General features: G+C 41.8%; 4 protein-coding genes across 8 annotated transcripts in view; 2 read left to right on the top strand and 2 right to left on the bottom strand.

Annotated features, from left to right (window-relative positions):
• The window catches only part of atp2b1a (ATPase plasma membrane Ca2+ transporting 1a), a 128,901-nt gene extending 124,488 nt beyond the window's left edge, over window positions 1–4,413 (top strand). For 3 of the 5 annotated variants that reach the window (XM_037121166.1, XM_037121165.1, XM_037121169.1), the window contains one exon: window positions 1,148–1,537. In XM_037121166.1, the coding sequence (XP_036977061.1) occupies window positions 1,148–1,537 (390 nt within the window). Of the gene's footprint in view, window positions 1–1,147 lie in introns of all 5 variants that reach the window. The other 2 variants (XM_037121168.1, XM_037121170.1) reach the window with 2 other exon arrangements.
• Window positions 4,414–5,508: 1,095 nt separating this feature from the next.
• On the top strand, window positions 5,509–9,711 carry mest. Its single transcript, XM_037122177.1, has 12 exons — window positions 5,509–5,663; window positions 6,053–6,243; window positions 6,764–6,843; window positions 6,973–7,050; window positions 7,158–7,294; window positions 7,418–7,476; window positions 7,679–7,719; window positions 7,807–7,877; window positions 7,979–8,080; window positions 8,181–8,257; window positions 8,611–8,674; window positions 9,151–9,711. The coding sequence occupies exons 2-12, from the start codon at window positions 6,090–6,092 to the stop codon at window positions 9,266–9,268; spliced, it is 981 nt and encodes a 326-aa protein (XP_036978072.1). The 5' UTR covers window positions 5,509–5,663; window positions 6,053–6,089; the 3' UTR covers window positions 9,269–9,711.
• Window positions 9,712–9,736: 25 nt separating this feature from the next.
• On the bottom strand, window positions 9,737–17,535 carry copg2 (COPI coat complex subunit gamma 2). Its single transcript, XM_037122176.1, has 24 exons — window positions 17,386–17,535; window positions 16,740–16,792; window positions 16,554–16,634; window positions 16,376–16,447; window positions 16,156–16,235; window positions 15,782–15,857; window positions 15,567–15,659; window positions 15,301–15,387; window positions 14,988–15,145; window positions 14,735–14,868; window positions 14,559–14,626; window positions 14,050–14,238; window positions 13,473–13,568; window positions 12,830–13,073; window positions 12,291–12,366; window positions 12,075–12,178; window positions 11,848–11,973; window positions 11,678–11,746; window positions 11,408–11,589; window positions 11,087–11,216; window positions 10,849–10,946; window positions 10,578–10,716; window positions 10,328–10,426; window positions 9,737–10,151 (listed from the first exon to the last, which is right to left on the bottom strand). Exons 1-24 carry the CDS (start codon window positions 17,420–17,422, stop codon window positions 10,021–10,023), a joined length of 2,622 nt encoding a protein of 873 aa, XP_036978071.1. The 5' UTR covers window positions 17,423–17,535; the 3' UTR covers window positions 9,737–10,020.
• Window positions 17,536–19,065: 1,530 nt separating this feature from the next.
• On the bottom strand, window positions 19,066–21,204 carry ucn3l (urocortin 3, like). The gene is made up of 2 exons (XM_037122055.1): window positions 21,009–21,204; window positions 19,066–20,691 (listed from the first exon to the last, which is right to left on the bottom strand). Exon 2 carries the CDS (start codon window positions 20,679–20,681, stop codon window positions 20,193–20,195), a length of 489 nt encoding a protein of 162 aa, XP_036977950.1. The 5' UTR covers window positions 20,682–20,691; window positions 21,009–21,204; the 3' UTR covers window positions 19,066–20,192.
• Between the last annotated feature and the right edge of the window lie 507 nt (window positions 21,205–21,711).

The following is a 21,711-nucleotide window of genomic DNA, read 5'->3' as shown; positions in this document are numbered from 1 at the left end:
CAAAAACCCATATAGCATTGGTGATACTGGTTTGTACCCTTCCCAAGATATTGGCTGATTCTTTAAGTTATTTCGCAAGTTTAGGAATAGTCTTTGACACTCAACTGAAAAACAGCTCTTTAAAGGCTTTTTTGAAGGCTTTTTTATCCTTTAAAGTCAGTGACATGTCTACATTTTGCAGCCTGGTTATGTTAAACTCGCATCAAATTGTATTACAGTCTGGCTACATTGAACACGTAACGTATGCGGACTATTGGCTAAGCCGCTGCTGCAACACCATGCTTCCAATGTAAATGGCTACACCAGGCGTGGGAGCGGTGCGTAAGTTGTGCTTATGGGCCACAGAGATCCGGCTTACAAGTGTAAAAAGGCCAGTCATCTACTTATATTTTTTTAGTAGTGCGCGCGCATGTGGCCCCTTTGTTCAGAAAGCGGCCAAGTAGTGTCAATATTTAAATGAAATGTTCGGTTTACAGGAAATCCACTTTCACTTTGGCGTCTTGATCAACCAGCAGCTGTTGTTGTTCAGTAACTTTATGCAGTGTACTGTTGTCTGTGGATGTTAACTGACCCATATTACACAAACTCTGTTAAACGTTGAAGCTTCAAAGCGCTGCTGGTTTCAAAAACTGACAGTGAAAAGCTCACGTCATGTTTTACTTTGGACTCATACAACTTTACACCATACATGCGCTGCAGGTGTAGCCAGTAAAGAAATACATTCTGCTGTGCATGAACTCCGCGACCGGTCCGCATCCTATAAGTGTTCAATGTTAGCCTGAGCATACGAGAAACAGGAAGTGACAGATAGAGTAGTGAAACTAAAAAGCTCCTGTTTACATTTTTGAGCCAGAAGGGACTTTTGTGCTGGTTTTCAGGCTCAACAGTAGTCTCAACAGTGGGTAAGGACAACTTACAGTGACAAGCTGTAAATGTATAATGCAACATAACCGCTCACCTGCACGTGTCTCTGAGAGTTTCCCCCTCACTGATTTTTGCCCCCAAAACTCACCTATTATTGACCCAATAAATCCTCGTTTTATATCTGTGGTGTTATTCAGGTGTTGAAAGTCAAAACGCAGGTGTGTCATTACTGAATGTGACTAAATGTAGTGTCCGTCCCCCTGTCCCTTCTTCCTCCCTCCAGATCCGGGTGGTGAATGCATTCCGCAGCTCCATCTCCCTCTATGAGGGGCTGGAGAAGCCCGAGTCGAGAACATCGATCCACAACTTCATGACCCACCCCGAATTCCGGATAGAGGACTCTGAGCCCCATATTCCCCTCATAGACGACACCGATGCAGAGGACGACGCTCCCACCAAGCGCAACTCAGCCAGCCCCCGCAATGCCACGCCCTCGCCCACGCCACCCTCACCCACGCCCGCCACCGCTGCCCCCACCGTGCCCGTCTCTCCGTCCCCAAACCAGAACAATAACGCTGTGGAGAGCAGTAACCACCTCCTCCCAGAGGGCCCCAAATCAGGAACCCCGTCGGCCCCAGGGAGCCCCCTACACAGCCTGGAGACCTCCCTTTGATCTGACCTCCCCAGCGCTCCACACGTCACCACCACTTTTCTGCCCGCCACCGAGGAGCTCAACTCAGACGGAAACGAACGGACACTTGGAGAGGAGAGACGGAGGGCTGGAAGGAGAGCGGAGTCTTGTGTGAGCTTGGCTTGGGCTGGACTAAAAGAACAGCAAACATTCAGAGGAATGTACGGCTTGGTGTGGATGCTTTGGTCTTCTTTTATTTTTGGTTCTTATTAAATCCCCCGCTGCGACACAAGGACTCTGTCTCCACCCCTCCCTCCCTGGTAACTTGTTTTTCTCGGTAAACAAGGGGTGATTATAAACTCAGATTGAAAGTGACCTGTTTTTATTATTCTACTGTTATTATTATTATTAATATTATTATTATTTTAATTGAGATGGGGAGGTTCCTCCTCCTGGCTTGAAGACCGTCTGTAAGAATTCTGAAAGAAACCTTTAGCTTCTCTTTTATCTGAATGGTGTTGTATATTTATCTCTTTGGCCCTTGCTCATTCAAAACTTATTTCTGCTCCATTGGCTGTTAATATTTTGAGTTATTTATGTTTTTGGAAAAAAGCAGGTCTGTTTACAAAGTTTGTAGATACTTTTTTTCTGTTTGTAGGCAAAAGAGCTTCCTGATGTATGATGCAGAAAACTGGGACAGAATTAAAAAATGAATGAGAGAATTATTTCAGATACTGCTGTATTTTCAGGAAAAAAAGGGTGTTTCTATTGAAACTTAACTATTTTTGCCTGCAAGTTTTATTTGTTATATATTTGTAGATAAATGTAGAACCTTCTAGCCAAACCGATAAACACTAAGGCTTGTATAGAAAGAGGTCCGTGGGGGCGAGGTGTTTTTCACAGGAGACGGGACGGGAAAGACAATTTAGGACCTCTGTCCACTAACATTGCTATAAATATTTACTTCTTCCATTTCTTCAATAGTTTTCATGTGCACAAAACCTTCTGGAGTTCTGGATTCTCTTTTCATTCAATCTGTTGTGTTCAAGGATTTCCACATGTTGAAAGGTTCACTCGTTAAAAAGGGAGTTTTCGTTTATATCTGGGCCCGTATTTAGCAAGCATCTCAGGATGAGACGTAGAATCGTGCTTGAAGTTGGACCGGGAAACAAAGTCTTACCTCAGAGTCGGACATGAGGTCCTTACAAAGCCTCCTGCAGTCACGCTCGGCGGGGAATCGAAGTTCTCATTTTAGATTTTTGGAGTTTTTTGGACCACGAAATGAAATATCTTGTAGTTACTTTGAAAAGAGGCTGTGAAAAAGTAAATGGCTTCACTTCCGGGTGTATTACAACCTAATTTATGCACGTTCAGGCTAAAACATGTTTTGCCAAAACTCATAAAAGCATGAGCAGCTTTTCTTTATGACCATTTGAGTTCAGATTAGAGCCTCATCAGCTAATCAGCTGGTGCGCCTATTTATTTTTCAGTGATTAGTTAATATAGATGAAACGTGAATGTGCCTTGGCTACAATAACAATTTTACATCCCATCATTTGATGCCTGCAGGTGACGGCTACTCCTACAAATAAGCCTCATTCTGATAATCCTGGGCCAGCTCTGAATGAGTCTCTCTCCCTGGATGCTTGATACTTATGGACCCTGGTCATCATTTGTAAAAAAAAAAACAAAAAAAAAAACATGGTGCGTTTCTTTTCTTTTCTTTTTTTTGTTTTTTTCTCAGCAAAACATTCGCCCCCTGCCAATGTACAATATTGACCTTTGTTTACTCAGGCATAGAAAAAGTATTTAATTTAAAAGGAATCTATAAACAAAGGACCTTTTAACTGCAGACTTTGTGTATTTAGATAGCAAAAAACATCGTCTTGGTCAAAAAGCAAGTGAATTATTTTCATATTTCATTCAATCTTTAATATTTCGCCTTAGGAAAAAACTTAATTTTGCTCCTCCGAGTTCTGGTTTGTCGACGTTTTAAAAAATATATATTAAAAAATGGGGGAACAAAAGGCTTATTTTTTCTTCAGCCCTGTCCATAAGACTCCTTTCATCATGAATAAATGTTGCTGCATTTGATTTGTTTGTAAGATATTTTTGACACCTGTTGTACTGGAAACGCTAAAGAATTGGACATGTGCATTTTTCAAGAATAAAGACTAGGCATACACTGGTATCTCTCTGCACAGGGTACTTTATTTCATAGCGTTCCTTGGGGGAAAAATAATTTTGATACAAATCATAATAAAAAAATGTACCTTTGTATTTTTATGACAATAACTGATGAAACCTTTCATCGGACTAAACCAATTTTGGATGATTTGACACCAATCACATTATATGGGGGCGGGGTTTGGCCACTAAAATGTGTGTTGTTCTGGAATATTCATCTCAGGGTGCAAATGGTATGAGAGAGAACAGGCCTCTTAGTTTAGTTTGTATATTACCACATACTTAATTCAATGTTTGGGACGGTGCTTGGCAACTCGGGCAGCAGGCTGCAGATTGTCCCTGCAGCCTGCTGGCCGTCTCCACCTGAAGGGCCGTGGACAGGGGAAGGAAGTGGAGATGTTCACACACAATGTTCTCTGAGGAAGTAGTTTGTTTTTCCTTGTTTTACAGATGACGCAACTAGCAGCTATGATTGCATACAAAGTGAGAAATTTGAAAAGACGAGCAGAATCCATAAGAGGAGTTTGTTCTGTAGCTTCTTCCTGTAATGGGAATGAATGTTTTTCCATCTGTTTTATGGATTATTTTTTTATCTTTTAACATTTGGAAATAAAAGTACTTCATGTCTGTTTATCTTGAGCATTTTAAATGGATATCGTGATTGGATTTACATTTGAAACTTGTCGAGTAATGTGTATGGTTTTTAAAAATAAAAAATGTATTTAGCCTAACTGCAGGGCCATGTTTTTCATTTGCCACACAGGACTTATGGAATGGAGCAATGCATTCAAATGTGGACACTGCAGAGTGAAGGCACAACAACATCTTGCATGACAGCTTATAATCATGGTAGCCAAATCACCATTTTATATATATATATATATTATATATATTTATTTATTTATTTATTTATATAGCCAACATAAACAAATATATGTAACTGTACCTGTAGCAGCACCTTTATGGTCTAAATCATCAAGGGAGGGCTTATTGTCATCTTTTGGAAAATGCCTGAAATTGTTCTTTTTTTTTTTCTTTTTTAATTTCTTTTAAATTCACATTCTTAAATTTCTTCAAATTGAAGAAGTTCAAATTTGATTTCCTTTTGAACTACTGTAGTTTTTCAAAAATTACAAAGAAAAGTTGTATATAGAAGTAATGGCTGATCCAACGAATAACATGTAAGGGAAAGTGTGTGCCCTTGGTGCACAATTACGGACTATAACAATACAAATACATCTACATCATGTAAGAATTGCATGCAAATCATAAAAATGTATAAACATCACTTTAATTCGTTTGTTTGTTCAAGAGGGAAATCTAATTATTTCAAAAGTATTTCAAAAATCCTGATGCCAACACTAGTTGAATTTTGAATTTAAAAAAATCCAATCTTTTTTTTTTTTTTTTTACCTATCTTTAGCTTCATCTGTTGATTTTATTGTGTCAAATGTTTTGTATTATTTAGTAAAACTTCATATTTCAAGACAATTTTTCACAGGCGTTGAAATTACAGACATTAGATAATTATATAAGTTGATGAAAATAATTGTATTATTTTTTAAAATACTTTCCTGGTCATGTCCTAGCTGAGTTATAATCATAATTTATATCTAGATATGATCATTATTAAACATAGTAAGATCGTGTGTAGTTGCACATCCAGACCAGCAGAGGGCAGTAGACTTCTCTCCTGGTCTCAGCCTTTCGCCATTTAACCAGAGATTGTTTATTATTGAGATAGCTTACTCGGTGTTTTCTCTTCTTCACGAGCGACAGCCACAGCCGAGCCCGCTGCCACCACACACCGCAGTCTTGAACGTTCGAGGAACCCGGAAGTAAAAAAAGAGTGAGACGTCTCGTTTTTTTTCCTGCTCTGTGCACACTGTGGGTCCTTTCCGCTCCGCAGGAACGCACTCTGCGCTAATGGTTCCCAAACACTGGGCGAAGGTCTGTCAGAGTGACAGGTCGCGACATTTCTGTAAGTACTGCTCACTGTTGCCGTGTGAGCCTCATGTAATACACATAAGTAGTTTTATAGTTGATGTGGTGGAGGGTTAGAGGGGTTCAGGTGTCGTGAGTTATTGCCTCTCCCGTTGAACGCGACCATTTTAGCTAACTTAACGTCCCCGTAAGTTAGCGTCTTACTCGCGTTTGAATGACTGAAGTCTTCAGCGGGTTTTATTTTAGCTCTTTCCTGACAGAAAACCTCCCCCAGGTGCATACTTGTGTATGGTGTGGTCTTGTTAATGTGTTATTGCTGTCTACAGTGGAGGTGTGGGGCTAGACTCAGCCCGAATCCCGCCCCTGAACACACCTCCGTACACCTGCACGGTTAGACATTGTTCCTCCATGTGTTGTTCGCGACAGAGGCAGGAATGAGACTCCCCCACCGCTGAGCTCCAACATGAGAGAGTGGTGGATTCATGTGGGTTTGATCTGCATCCCGCTGGTGGCCGTCTACCTGCACATCCCGCCCCCTCAGCTGTCACCTGCCCTGCAGAAGTGGCACAATGCCGGGGAGGTCTTCCACTTCCGGGGCAGGGAGATCTTCTACAGAGGTGAGAGAGGTCTTAAATTACCTCATGTACTGTCACCGATTACCGAGACGATATAAAACATTTTCTGATTATTGATTTTATTGTTTTTATTTGATTTTTCTGTCATATTGTCGACTACATAGACCTATTCAAAAATGTGCTGCTGTGGCTCTGATGCAGCGTCCTCTCACACAGTGTGTCACCCACAACACAATCTGATTGGTCACAATTAATAGCCTATCAACACTGAATAATCTACATTTACCAAATAAATGTAGTGTAGATGAAGTATAAACTAGCAGAAAAGAGATAAATTAAAGTACATGAAAATTGCACTCAGTGCTTCAGTAAGTTGTGCTCTGGTGTTTGAAACTTTGACACAAAAATGTTCATGTTTGCTTTAGAGTTATCATGGACTATTCAGATGGGTTAGGGGGTTAGTTTTACTCAACACTCAACACAATATTTCAACACACAGTTTACACTGTTACTTGAGTATATCTTTTCTGTACTCCACACATTTGCCCCTTTTCTCCTGCAGATTCCTACGGTGCTTTGGGAAGCTCTGATGTCGTCATTCTGCTCCACGGCTTCCCCACCTCCAGCTACGACTGGAACAAGGTACCCACTGCACGCGCTCAGTAGCTAATCAACACGCAACTGAAACATTTAGGGTGGGGTTTTTTGGCGGCGGGGGGGGACCAGCTCTTGTGTGAACCAGTCAGTAAGCACATTTTCTTCCCGGCCCAGATCTGGGAGCCGCTCACCCAGCGCTTCCATCGAGTCATAGCACTGGACTTCCTGGGTTTTGGCTTCAGTGACAAGCCAGTGAGTCAAATTCTTTTTTTTTAATTTATTTTTTTTAATGATATTTCCTACTTGATGCTTCTTTCACTCACGTGCAACTCATTTGCTTCTGTGTCTGAACATCCCAGCGACCCCACAGGTACTCCATCTTCGAGCAGGCCAGTGTGGTGGAGGCCCTGGTGGCTCACTTGGGTCTGAGCAACCAGCGAGTGAATCTGGTGTCCCACGACTATGGAGACACTGTGGCCCTGGAGCTGCTCTACAGGTATATGTGTGTGAATGTGTGTGTGTCAGTGTATTTATGCAGATAATCAAATACAGAGTAAATCTTGCTCACCACCCCTCCTTCTCTCTGTGTTGTTTTTTCTCTGCCCCACAACCAAACCAGGAGTGACCAAAACCGCACAGGCCACCTGAACTTTAACAGTCTTTGTCTCTCTAATGGAGGTACAGTGCAGTCGGTTTACTTCGGACATGATGTAGAAAACATTCTGGGTTCTAAAGATGTTCTGTCTGTCAGTGGAAACAAGCAATTTAAAGACTCCCTTCTGTGTTCTGGGAATCATTAGCTGTAGCAAAATTCTTAAAAGAGTCTCACAACCTTACCCAAATGTGATTTCAGTGGAAGTGACACTTTTATTTCCAACAGGACTGTTCCCAGAAACACATTATCCGCGGCTGCTCCAGACCGTGAGTCACCTTTGTTTTCTTCTTCTAGGTTTCAGCTCGTGGAAATATTCAGATTTGAAAAATGTTGTGTTGTTTTGTCTCCTTAAGCTTCTGAAGGACTCCAGTTTTCTGGCTCCACTCCTGACACGTCTTACCAACTATATGATCTTCCACAAGGGGTAAAACAGCCAGATTATTGTTCCAAAGTGGAGATTAAAACCTGGATGTACACGCGTGAATGTTTTTTTCACTGCTGATGTTTTTTCCTGTCGTCTGGTAGGATTGGAGACGTGTTCGGTCCGTACACACAGCCCACAGACACTGAGTTCTGGGACATGTGGACGGGTATACGCTACAATGACGGCAACCTAGTCATGGACAGGTGTGTGTTTGCTTTGAGTTTAAATCATCTTTTCTCTTGTTTTTTTTTTTTTTTAATATCTCTGTTAAATTTTCTCTGACTCTTCCCTCTCCTCTCTCAGTATTCTGCAGTACATCAACCAGAGGTTGAAACACAGAGATCGCTGGGTGGGCGCGCTCACCTCCACCTTCATCCCACGTGAGTTCACGGTTGCATCAGACGTCGTGATGTTAATAAATCAGAGGGAGGAAGTTTTTTCTATGTAGGCCCAAACATTCCCTGAAGGTTTATTAACCCGGCAGCCTCGGCCAGCCGGAGACACGCTGAAGCTAAGCTGCTTAGCCTGCGGAGAGAAGCCATGTAGTCCCATCTGTGATCCGAAGCTCTGGAGGGGGACGTGGGGGTAGGGACACGTGCTGCTCGCACGGACCTCATGTCGAATGCAGCAAAAAGGCATCAGCCAGAGTTTCTGAGGCAGTTCTTGTGAACTTTGACCCCCCTTTTGAATCTCTCCTCCATTTCTCATTGTCCATTTCCTCCTTGTCTTTCAGTGCACATGATCTACGGACCCCTGGACCCAGTCAACCCTCATCCCCAGTTCATCCGTCTTTACCAGTGAGTGCCCCCCACCTCTGATTCTTTAAGCCCCGCTCAGATTATCCGCTCACCTACAAATTGCAGGGTACCTGAGCCATGTTCTTACTGTGGTCTGTAAAGACTTCACACAGTGTATTGTTCGCCTGTAAAGGACAAACTGAAAACCATGATAGGGTTAACTCGTCCTTGTGCCATAGCATCACGTCAGAGTGATGGTTTAAATCTCGTGATTCCTAAATGGAAAAAAAAATGCTGCAGTACACATATTTGCATTTTCATTTTAAAAGGCTTTCCTTCACATTTGTATAGAACACAAACTCCTACAACATAATCTCTAATACGAAGATGAACATGTAACAATAGTCTCTGGCTGGATTTGAACTCAGAACATGATTACTCACAGACAGCATTTTAAACCCACATCTATCATTCCTGTCTTTATCTCTTGCCTGCGGTAATCTCGTTTATCTCAGATTTGTGTTTTGTTCCTGCAGGCAGCTGGTCCAGAGGTCGACAGTAACCATTTTGGACGAACACATCAGCCACTACCCTCAGCTGGAAGATCCCACCGGCTTCCTCAACGCGTATTTCAATTTCATCCACTCTTTCTGAAGGGGGAACAAACGTCTGTGTTCAAGAACATGTTGGACTCTTTGCAACTCTTCAAAGTGATAAATGACCTTTTCCTGATGACTGTACGCAGGAGACAAGCTGCGTCAGTTTGAGATGTAATCACAGGTGATCGGCTAATTTACCAGCATCTTAAATGTCAGGCGCTGGCATTGGAATCTAGAGCTAGAAACATGATTAATTTTACTTAATGCAACTAACAGACGGCGGATGCGGAGTGTTGATTATGAACGCTCAGAGGAAGCATGATACTTCAGTTTGTGTGATTATTGAACTCATCTTGTGGGACGCTTTTGATTCCCTCCATTTCCTGTTCAAATCAGCTGCACTCTGACTGAGTTTTTGATATGATTTTCTACATTTCTCTTGATGTCAACGAAACTACCAAGTGTCAACTTCAAATAAAACTAGTTTTGTAAAAAAAACTAATACATTGAATGAAAGCTGATGTACTTTGACAGTCAGATTTATTGAAGATTTGACAGAAGAACATTCTTACTGCAAAGAAAACATGAGGACCAGCAGACAGTAGAAAGAAATACTGAAGAAACACTTTTTAGTTCATTTACTAGAATAATAAAACATTTATGTTTCTTTCAGGTTGGTTGTTGACAGCATAATAATCACAATATCAGTAAACATACAATTTTAGAGCTGTGGAAAAGAGCCAAGTGAAGTGTCAGAAAGGTGAAACATCTCGTGGTTGTGTTGGCACAAAGCTGCAGCATGAGTGTTTAGCCCACGGATGCCAGGATGACATCAACAACTGTCTCTTCGCTGCTGCGAACTGTCACCTGCATAGTGACGCCGTCAGCCAGCGCCAGGCGAGCTCGAACCAGCACGTCATGACCTCCCCGAAACACACCTGAGAGGGGATGGAGGGAAAGCCAATCAAATCACAAGAAGAAGCAGATAACACCCTAAAAACACGAGGCAACCTAACATTAAATATTTGCATTTGATTTGTAAAAAAAAAAAAAAAAAAGAACCCTTGCCAAAGACTAAACTGTGACCACATTCATCTCAATTTCCAACACCTACCAGCGAGGAAGAGGACGTGTGAGTTCTTGTTTTCAGGAACTTTGTCCGAGCGCTCACATGGCTGCATTCCCAGGAAGCTGATGATGTTACCCACCGCCTCTGTAAGAAAAACACACATTAGTCACATATTTTCTCTTATTGCATAAATCAAACATCACTTGACATACTGTGTAAATCCCTGGGAGCAGTTTTTTGCAAAAAAATACACAAAAAGTCATGATTTTAGCCTAAATCTCTGACTTCTGCGTACCGTCTAGAGTCCGTACAGACGCCAGGGCAAAAGTCTCCTCCTTCTCATTTTCATCTCCCACTTCTTCCCACGCTGCTCCGAAGTTTGGTTTCAAAACCTTCTGGATGTGGTCGGCAACCGTGACCTCCAAATCCTCCAGCTAAAGAAGAGCAGGACGGAGGCAGAGAAGGAACGAGAAAGATCGAGAGGGAAAATTAATCATTTACATCGATGAAAATACACAGAATTCATAACTTGGACAGTTTTTTGTAGATGTGCTGAGATTACGTACCACATATTCATCATCGTAACCGTCATCGTCAGGCTCTCCTGTATTCGGGTCGCAGTCTCTGACCAGGTACTTCATAGTACAACTGAACGTACAAGACACTGTGGACGGATGGGACACAAAGATTTTCTTTAATAGTTCAGAACTGCAACAAACAATTATTTTCACAATGGATTAATCGAAATCCACTTAAACCCACTTTAACTGTTCCATGAGCCCATTAATGTCTTAGTGTTCCTACCAGCTGTGGGGTCGTCGTCAGGCAGTCGGACCAGAGTGTAGCAGGATCCAGGCTGGCTGTAGGGGAGGCTGGCGGCTGGGATGTAGTGTATCACCTCATAGGACTCTGATGGTTCCATCTGTACCAAGACCTGAAACAAAGATGGAGGGAAGGAACAAGAGGAACAAGATGCAATCAGTCAAATTAGTTTCCTACCGTCTAATAATGGGACTGTTTTTGTGTAGACTGATCAAGCTTCATTAAAGATTTATACAAAGATATCTTTAAAAATCTCAAGAAAAATCCAACTTAGTCAAACAAAAATGTCCTCTGAGCTGGTACCTTCTGCAGGAGCTGGTCATTCAGCGTGTTTGTGCAGTCGAACTGGAACACCATGTGTCTGGCGAAGGTGTGTTTGATGCAGCGCACCACGTATTCTGTCTCAGCCTCCGTCAGCTGCACCGGGTCGGACGACTTGAAGAGCGGGCCGAGACCCTGGAACTCTGGGATGGCTGCCAATTGTTCTATCAGCAAAAATAAGATGTTCAATGTCTTAGTGTCATCACATTTATGTTGAATCTGATGACGGAAGCATTATGTTGACAATCTTACCTTGATAAATGTCCTGGCGTGATGGGGCCAACTTTTCTGGCAGTTTGCTGGTGGCAATAGGGGCGATTTCTGGGAAGAAAAACAGTAACAGACGCGATTAACGATCTGTCTCCTGAGTATAAAAATCAGTAGAAACCCTGCGTAGATTCATAAACAACACGTGGTTGTACCCGTTTTCTGTTCTGTGATCGGAGTGGTGGCCAGTGGGACTGACTTCATGTCGAATGGTTTCTCCGAGGGATCCAGAGTGTACTGGTGCAGGGACTTCTCTAGGCCAGGGATGGACACAGACAGACCTGAGAGCAACAGACAGAAGATGACAAATTAATGCTATTGACCAGCAGCCATTATCAATCAATAGCATACCTTTAGTGTGTGTGTGTGTGTGTGTGTTTACCATTAAAGATGTAGGCAGCATTCAGAGCCTTCTGCTTCTGCTGCAGCACGTTCATGTAGAAGGTAGCTCTGTCTCGCACCTCATCATCACTGTCCATCATGCACCTACAAGAACAGACATGAGTCTTATTACCAATAATGTATCCAGTGTTTTCTTTGTATTCCTCAAGTTAAATTGGTCACACAACAAAACAAACAAATGAAAGTAATGGAGTACCTCTGCATGAGAACCAGGACGCTCGGCAGCAGATCGTCATTCTGAGCTCCAAATTTAGCCAAAGCGCTGACAGCAGCTGAGGGCAGTCAAGGGAATAAGCGTTTAAATTTTAAATGCCATTAAATAACAGTGCTGTCCTCTGTGAACTTTCACTTAGCTGTACTGAATAAAAGCAGCACTGACAGAAACGATTTTAACTTGTGAGTTCTTGAGGTAGCTACTGATGAGGGAACACCATTTTAACCCAAAAAACACAATGGCTCTGTGCGCTCTGATAAATTCTGTGCGGGTTAAACAGTTTAACTTTGTGGTTATTGGTTCCACGCAGGATCTGTTTTATCGTTTTGTTACACCATAATCAACAAAGTTGCAACCAAACTGCAATTCCTAAAAGTTTGTTATCTTTATAAACCAGTAACTTTTAAAGTCCTGGACTCTGACTTTTTGAGGACCTGCAGACGACCGGTGTTAGACACCAGCTTCTCTCACAGTTGACATCAAATAAGTGAAATTAACACAGAAGTTCAATTCTGTCTCACCTGCACGAACAGCCTCGCTCTCCAGAACCACCCGGTTGAAGATGAAGCGGATGTACTTGGAGGGCTGCGGGGTGCGCGGGCCCTCTTTGCCCAGCAGGTGCAGGATCTTTGTGGCGAGCACCGTGTGCTCACAGTCCTCGATGAACTCGCACAGGTGGGCCAAGCCCGTTTCTTTGCTCTCCGGGTTCTCCTCGATGATGCTGATGATGCAATCCACGATGGCCCGCTTGTAATCAAAACCGCCCTGCAGGGAGAGGTGGTCACTGTGAGTCTCTTGCTCAAATTAGTAAACTCTGCAGCTTACACTGTAGGTTTTAACGCAATATATTTTGCACTTATTTTGTTGGACTGAAAACAACTGTTCTGTTCAAGTGCTGCTCAACATTCATGTATGTGTATATTTTGTCTTTTCTATTGTGTCTATGTCTTTAAACATGTCAGCACATATCAACCAGATTCAAGTCCTACGAATTCATAAACATGTAGATGCACGCAAGCTTCCGAAATGCCAACTGTGATTACAGATTTTTCTTTCTAGACAGTTTTTTGTTTGCATGAGGATTTCACTGATAGGGACCATGCCCCTGTGAGACAAAGACCAAAGTGTGAAAGATAATCAGAGGTCTGCTAATAATTAACTTACATCATCTCTGAGCATGTTGGACAAGAAGTTCATCATGACGCTGTGCTTCCTGGGATACTTCTGGCACAGAGCGCTGATGGCCTGCACCACCACCACCTGTTGTAAACAAGCAGCAGGGACAGATTTAGGACAACACAAAATAGAACAAATATAACAAGATTTATAAAAGGGAGGCGAAGCTGCAAATCTCATAATAAAAATGAATCTCTTGTGGCGACAGGAGCTGAAATCCTGGGTAATGAAAAAAAACAAAACAAAAAAAAAAAACACCTAATGACACACTCCCACATATTATGTGTTTGCAACTCAAACTACTGTCTAACCCTAATTTCAAAAGAAATTACTTGATGATTTTGTTTTTTGTTATCCAAACCAAGATAAATTGTTGATCCAGGCAAAGAAATCTTTTTTCCCTCCCATCTTTCTCTGTGGAAGTCAGAGGGTAGATTTAATTGCACACTTCAGGGGGATTCCAGCGACGTATCGATGTGCAGCTAAAATAATTTCTTCTCACTCACTGCAACACCTAAACACCCACTGAGTAAGAATGAAATGAAACTAAAAAAAAGTGTCTGACCTTGAACTCATCTGAGATCTCAGACACAAATGAGGAGATCTGCTTCATGAGTCGGTCCACGCTGCTCTCACTGCCGGTCTTGAGCAGTGTGGTGATGGCCAGTGTGGCGATGCTGCGGTTCGAGTCGGTGATCAGGTTCTCCAGGTCCAAGTTGCAGGCGGTCACAGCTGATGGATGCTTCATGGCCACCTGGTGGACACAAAGGAAACATCAGGGTAGATATTTAAGTATGTATTACACAGAGAATAATATAATAACAACAACAACAACAACAACAACAACAATAATAATAATAATAAGAGAATAATTATTATCATTGTCATTTACTTTCTTGATTAATTGATCAGTTGTCTGGTCTACAAAAAAATCAACAGTGAAAAATGTTTCCTGAGGCCAAAAACGACGTCCTCAACCCAAATTACTCAAGCTGATTGTGCAATTATCAAAATAGTTGGCAACTAATTGACTAATTAATTGATGAATGGTCGCAGTTCTTGATGAGGTTTTACCTTGTTGAGGGTCCTGACTGCAGCGTATCTCAATGCTGCTTTGGGAGAGCTGCAGAAGAGCTGCAACACTGCAGACAGAAACATTCCCAGTGAGACTCATAAGCAGCAATATAACCAGGAAAGTGAAGTGAAACAACATATAATGATAATTAATGAGCTGTGAGTAAACTACGGACCAGACACCGCTGGGGCCAGCTCCCTGGCTGTACAGTTGGGCATGTGGACGATGGCAGAGGCAGCCTCGTACACCACCATCTCGTTCTTGTTCCTCAGGCAGCTCTCAATGAAGTCGAACAGGGGGCTGTCGTGACTGAGAACATGAAGACAGAATACATCCTGTAAACAAGCTGAGACAGTAAACATGACAGCAGATCATTTATCAGCTGTCTCTACTGGAGCATCAGATTAGATTAGTGCAGGTCTGCTCACCCTCCCTCTGTCTCATCCAGCAGTTTGCTGGCGATCCTGATGAGCATGCAGTATGCAAAGGGAGACTTGAGACCAGACTTGGTGAACTTGTTGAGCATCTTGGTAACGGCGAGGCGGTCGTTCTTTCTGAGGTGATACAACAGGCCCAGTGCATGGTACTGGAAGACAGGATAAAATACTTGTGTTCAATTTAATCTCAACTAATTGACATTAATATCATGAGGACTTGTTTGACTATATGAAAATGCACACAATATAGATGGGTTAAAATAAAATAAATCCTGAAGTCTTCACATATGTCTATACAACTCACCTGGACCATGATGTTGTCACTTGAAGCAGCTTCCTGGGCTTCATTCACCCAACGCTTCACCACATCATAGCTCATCTTCACCATGTGCTGAACACACAAATACAAAGGAATTCATCACTGACCAGCAACAGTATGATTTACAATTACACAACTTTTTCTCAGTTATAGAAGCACAACCCTGAGATTAAACTCTGAAAACCTGACATAATTTTAAAAAAATCTTTCTTGATTTAAAAGTTAAATAGGAAACTGTGTAGTTTATTTACCAGTGAGGAGACCAAGGCTGAACTGGACACACTGGGCACCTTGTCAACAATAGCCTGCTTCATGTATCTCTCAATGGCCTGCAGCATGGTGGTCTGAGGAAAAAGACAGGGCAAATTCAACAAACTGCCTTTCTGTAGACAAAATGTTCTTTCTTACATGACATGAAAAGTTAGAAGAAATGGGGAGAAGGAAAACAAAATGAAGGAGCGCTTACATCTGTAATCCTGCAGAGGGCTCTGATGGCAGGTCCTCTGTACACGTCCTCCTTCCCTGTCATGTCTTTGGTCAGGCTGCAAAATATCACACAAGGAAGAATTAAAGACCGAACTCAAAAGCAAAAGAAACACATTACAAAACACATCCACAAAGACTTTGTCTATTGACCAAATTTCATAACACCACAAGAAAAATCTAATTCCGTACACGAAAAAAACAATCTGTGGTTATGTTGTTATAGATCCAAGGGTTTGAGCATGAAAACAACAAATGTGAACAAACTCTCCACAACTAGTTTCAGAGGTACTTCCTCGCAGTCAAGAAAGAGACCTCCTGATGGAGATATCAGTATTTAAAAACGTTGGTACAAACCTGCTAGTAACAATGATGACATCCTCAGAGATGTTGGCCATCTCTTTGATGGTCAGGTAGCACATCCTCCTCAGAGTTTGCTGGGAAAGAAAGAGACAACATAAACTCTCTATACTACAAAAATGCAATATACACTGATAGTATGCTACTTAAACTACAACAGAATGAAGCACCTAAACCATAAACTGATGAAGGACTGAAAGAATGAAGAACCTCTTACATCATTGGACTGAAAGAGCCTGGTCATCGCAAAGAAGGCCTCCGTGGCCTCTGTGGTCCCAAAATGCTCTCCCTGAACAAACAAAGACACAAGAGTTGAGAGGGAGTCCAGATGTCAAGGCACGCTCGACAGACACAAATAAAGAACTACTTTACACTTTCAAAAAACATCTTTTTACCTGGTTGAGGAGGTAGATAATCTTGGTGAGGATGTGGAGGCATCTTCTCGGGTTGATAGGGGTCTCATTGAAGATACGTGCCTGTGAGCAAGAGAGGAAACCTTACTTCATTTTCGGTTTATTCGGGAGGTGCAGAATATGTTTGGGTGTATATGTAATTTAAGTAACATCAAGTGTAGGCTTTACCTCTTGCAACACGGCACTCTTCTCCAGATGCTGGAAAGGGTTCGACCCACTTCCTAAACGTCAAAACAGTACAGTGAGAACTCTGTGCAAATAAACTTTGACGTGTCACCTAACTTAAGTTCATTCAAAGCTAACACGACGCAAGGTTAACGCCAGCTTATACTAAACCCATTCCGTAAAGCTAGGTCAAGAACTTCAAAACACTTGTTGATTCGCAGAAAGACCTTGTTTAAATAAGAAATCGTTGCAGCAAAGTTTAGTCGACTGGATTTTGGGAAGACAGGCAGCGAGTGAAACTAAATTAACAACATCCAGCTGACACTGCCCTAGCATTGCTAACGCTAAGCTAACAGCCGTTGTACGACCGGTGTTGTTATTACTGTAACGTCAAATAAAAGCGTATACAAATGACAACGCAAGTGCTAAGTAGGTTATAGCTAACCCTGCAAGCCTGTTTTATAGATTCAAAAAAAGCCTGTAAGTCACAGGTAACAGTCAGGTGCAGTTAGCCGACTAAGAGCTAGTCGGCTAACTGGCCAGGCTAGTACAGCTAGCTACCAAAGACGCCAACACTCCCGTCAGTCCAGACACAATTTCTATTTTTCAAACGTTGTCATTATCAAAAGTAAAAACTCTCCGATCTTACCAGACTCCTCGTCCTTCTTATCAAACTTTTTAATCATTATGCCGGAATGAAGCTGACGGACGAGAAGCAAAATATGCTCTGCGCCTCAGTCAGAAGAGAAGCCACTTCCACGTAGCCAAAATGAAAACCCGCTTCCGGTTGAAACGTCCACGTCAACGGAACGTACGTCAAAGCGTTTTACGTAATGGCCGACAGATGGCGCTGCTGACAAGCTGCAGTACAAAGCTTACCAGAGGCACCGTCACAGATAAAGTCAGTCCTTTATTGTGATCCATTTTGATAATGAACACTTTTTATTACCTGTATTTCAAGTGCCCGATGAATGGCACATTTGCCTGTATTTATTAGTAAATTTATTATGATTTATATTAACTGAAATTAATTAAGACTTTGAACTGATGATACAATCAACTTATCAGGATTTAGAAAAAAGGACCTTTTAGTAAGACCTAGTAACCAAATACACTTAAGGCCCCAGAGGTACTTATTACAGTATGGCCCATTTCAAAATATGTATTATTATTATTTAATTACTGAATTATAATTGAACAGTTTTGTGAAAAGTATCCATAAGTTTTTCATGAGTAAAATTAAATATATCACCTATACAGATACTTCAAGTATTACTGTAAGTATATATAGTATACAAGTAATTAGTACAGTGTGGGTCGACCAATTGTTAGATCCAATATACAGCATTTTTCTGATTGTCATAACCTTTTTTGTTTGTTTGTTTGTTTTAAATTCAGTATAGGACTTAAGCACAGCACCTGAGTAAATGTAATCAGTTACATTCCATCACTGATTACTGATGCATTTATTCTTACAGAACTTGAATGTTGCAGCTGAGGTTTGACTACACAGTGCTGGATGGCTTATGGATTTTACCAATGGATCAGCACATTCTCATCCTTATTCATACAAATACATTATAATTTATTTGGTTTAATCTGTATTATCATTATTATTATCTGAATCTACAAAGTAACTAGTTGGAGTACAAAGTACATTATTTCTCTTGGAATCATAGTGGATTAAAAGTATTTTCCAAAAAAATAAATAAATAAACACACAAGTAAAGCATATGTAACTCAAACTTGAGTAAATATACTTAGTTACTTTTCCACCATTGCTGACCTGTGATTCAATCTAATGGACGACAGTATAAGTAAAAAGCGCTGAATGTGTCCTAACATGGGCACAACACGGCGAAGCATCATAATCACACCACAAAAAATCTCATTGACCTTTCCTCATCAAATCAGCTCCACACCTGCAGAGCTGACTCACAACCTTGTGCTTTAACGTCAGACGGCCACTAGATGTCGACATTGTTCTGTGTTTCGAACCTTCTCTTGGGCAGGTGAGCGACAACACCCAAGATATAAAAAACCCCAAACTGATAAAGTGTTTACTTTAGAGGAATAAATCAAATGAAGCTGTTGACTGGTGACAGTTCAAACTATACGCCAGCTAAAAATCAAACTGATATTTATGATAACAGATCCAAAAATGACTTCTGACAAGTTTTCTGAAAACATATTTGGTATTTCATCAACATAGTGTATATATGCCTGACGGATGAGGATATTTATTATTATTATTGTATTCATTTTAATCATTAACACATAATATAAACTTTTTTGGAGCATTTTTGTCTATTTTTCTAATCTCTTGTTGCCTGATGGTCAATAAGTCATGCTGATGTGTCAGCAAGACTCTTGCTTTAGTGGAGTAGTAATAAAAAAAGATAAATTAAATCCATTATTTATTGATTTAATTGTGCAAAAGTCTTTATATAAAAAAGGCAAATGTAGTGCGTTACATCTGCTTTATTTGAGGAAAAATAATCCTTTATTTTGAGTATAAAAATAACAGACATCTGATGAACACATACATTCCCATGCATTTGCATTTTACTGTATTTCACGATCTTGCAGTTGGTTTTGTACAGTATGTCAGTGTCAGTGTTGTGTGTTTCACACCAGAATCTGGAAATCACTGTGAGCTCCCATGTGAACTTAGTAGATAAAGAAATGAAGCAGCAAAGAGAGACATAGAGAGAGAGAGAGAGAGGAGAAGAGGAAAAACATGATTATATCAACTCTAATGTTATGATTATGCAACCCGAATTACAAAACATTTCATTGGTCTGGATGTGAGAATGACTAATCGCAACCGCTTTCTTCTTCTTGTTCAGTCCGGGGTTTAAAATTTGATGAGTGTGGGGCCAGCTAACCACATTAAACATTCATTTTACTGGAAAATAAAAAGAGGCTCTGAAGGCATTCCTCCTTTCGCCCCAACAGAGTCCTAAAGCCAAAGGATGAGAACATTTCATCTGTTTCTAACGCACACAGCTCCTGTTTTCCTCCCATTCATCTTGATACAAGTCACACAGCTCTGTCCTTATTGCTCTTGACTTTTTAATTCTGTCTTGATTAAAGACGGTGAGAAAACAGACAAATCATTCTCATCACAGAGGCTTTAACACAAGAGTGTGGGGTTGTCAGTAACTGGTGAGAACTAATCACATTTCAAAATGATTAGTTCTCATCATTTATTGGCTTTAATGGAGTTTTTTTTCTGTCTGTGTTATCAATAAGAGAACTCTGATTCCTTCACATGAGAGAGACTAAATTAAATACGAACAGTGTCTGTGATGTGAGTGGAGAGAGGAAACACCCCTCCACCCTGGAGAAACAACACCATCACTCTAAAGTAATCTGAGTATGTCACGGAGGCCAACACTGGTCATGGCTGTCTGTCTGTCTGTCTGTTGGGGCGAAGTTGTCCCGACTCTCTGCTCACTTCCTCCGGCCGATCTGAGCCAGCAGGCGCGCGTTCTCGGCCGCCTTCGCGCGCAGGTTCTTGGCCTTTGCCACGTCGAAGAGGACGTTCATGATGTTGGTGGGGACGTCCAGGGACAGGGTCAGCCTGCTCCTCCGGTCCCCTTTGCTGCTGCTGCTGTTGCGGAGCATCTGCCCTCTGAGCTTCGTCCGGCTCATGAAGCGGTAGTTTGAAGCGGGACTTGAAGTCCTTTTTTCCCGGCTGGACTCGGCAGAAGAGGAGGAGGAGGAGGAGGAAGAGGAGGAGAGGTACTCCGCGGACTGAAGGAGGGACCCCCAGCCGTCCACGGGGGAGTAAGCCGGCTCGTCCCCTTCGCTCCGGACCCCGACCGCCATCTGGTCGTCGCACAGGAGGTCCAGGCGGGACTGGTAGAGGCGCAGGCACAGGCTGGAGGTCGGTGTGCACAGGACCGAGAGCAGCAGCAGGGTCTTCAGGGACGACAGCATGCTGTGTCCTCTGGGACAGGCGGAGCAGGAAGGACAGTACTTACTTCACACAGTCATATTTTATAAGTCTGCAAGTCTGTTAATACTAAAACAAGTGAGCACAAACGCACGGATAATAAAGTGGATATTAAATAAAGTGTAATCAACTAAAAGTGTCAAATCCACATTGAACAGTCTCCTCCACTAAGTATTAAGTCGTATATTTAGCCCACACTTTAGGAAAATATATAGTTTTAAGACACTTTTAAGATGCACATTCAGAGCTGAAAGCTTTTCTGCACCTCGTCCATGACAGCTGTGTCACAAATATGTAAGGAAATAACTTACCACTCGTGTCCTACAACAAAGAATTACAGTTGGAGAGGTCAGCCCACACGCAGCTCTGCAAAGAAACTAATAATGAAAAATAAAAAAACCACAGGCAGAAAATCCTCCCGACTCAGACTGTGAGCTCGGTCCCGGTGAAGTGACGCTGTGTGTGCGGAGGTCAGCAGTGCGCACCGTCTGACCGGCGGAGTGTCTCTCTCCGTCCATTCCCACTGCATTCATTTAGTAGGAGCCATCAATCTGCAGCCCATACGCCAGCAACAACGTCATCCCGTTGACATTTTGGTTCGCTGTGAAGTACCCCATTGGTTGTGACGCGGTGATGTAGCGGTAATTAAAAAAAAAAAAAAAAAAAAAAAAAAAAAGTTGGTAAATGTGACCTCCCGTCAGAGAACATGAGACATCACGACATCAGAGACAAACTGTTTCTTCTTCTTTTTTAAAAATGATCTTTGACATGTTTGTACTCCACATGAAGGTTTTTTTAACTGAGCTTCAATGATCAGTGTTACTGTTAGAGTCACTTGTGAGGGACTGTTGCTATTCAGAACCACAGACATTTTTCATTTTTAAGAACCAGGGACGGTTTCAGTTTTCAGTACCGGGGACATTTCTCACCTTAGACAGCTAGAACTCAGATAGTTCCATCTTTCAGAATCAGGATAGTTACAGTCTTCAGGGAAATGGACAGTTACATCATTTG

Source organism: Acanthopagrus latus, chromosome 14 (genome assembly GCF_904848185.1).
Source record: "Acanthopagrus latus isolate v.2019 chromosome 14, fAcaLat1.1, whole genome shotgun sequence".
NCBI lineage: Eukaryota > Metazoa > Chordata > Actinopteri > Spariformes > Sparidae > Acanthopagrus > Acanthopagrus latus.
The sequence above is the reverse complement of the archived record's forward strand: the minus strand, read 5'-3'. Positions and strand labels throughout refer to the sequence as shown.

Bases quoted from the DNA above. Each gene is read 5' to 3' on its own strand.
- ucn3l (XM_037122055.1), bottom strand. From the start codon at position 20,681: ATGCTGTCGTCCCTGAAGACCCTGCTGCTGCTCTCGGTCCTGTGCACA.
- copg2 (XM_037122176.1), bottom strand. From the start codon at position 17,422: ATGATTAAAAAGTTTGATAAGAAGGACGAGGAGTCTG. The intron at 10,427-10,577 runs GTACGCAGAAGT...TTTTTCTTACAG, and splicing joins GTCTGTACGGACTCTAGACG to AGGCGGTGGGTAACATCATC. The intron at 10,152-10,327 runs GTAGGTGTTGGA...ATCCCCTCTCAG, and splicing joins ACACGTCCTCTTCCTCGCTG to GTGTGTTTCGGGGAGGTCAT.
- mest (XM_037122177.1), top strand. From the start codon at position 6,090: ATGAGAGAGTGGTGGATTCATGTGGGTTTGATCTGCATCCCGCTGGTG. The intron at 7,477-7,678 runs GTACAGTGCAGT...TATTTCCAACAG, and splicing joins TCTTTGTCTCTCTAATGGAG to GACTGTTCCCAGAAACACAT. The intron at 7,720-7,806 runs GTGAGTCACCTT...TGTCTCCTTAAG, and splicing joins ATCCGCGGCTGCTCCAGACC to CTTCTGAAGGACTCCAGTTT.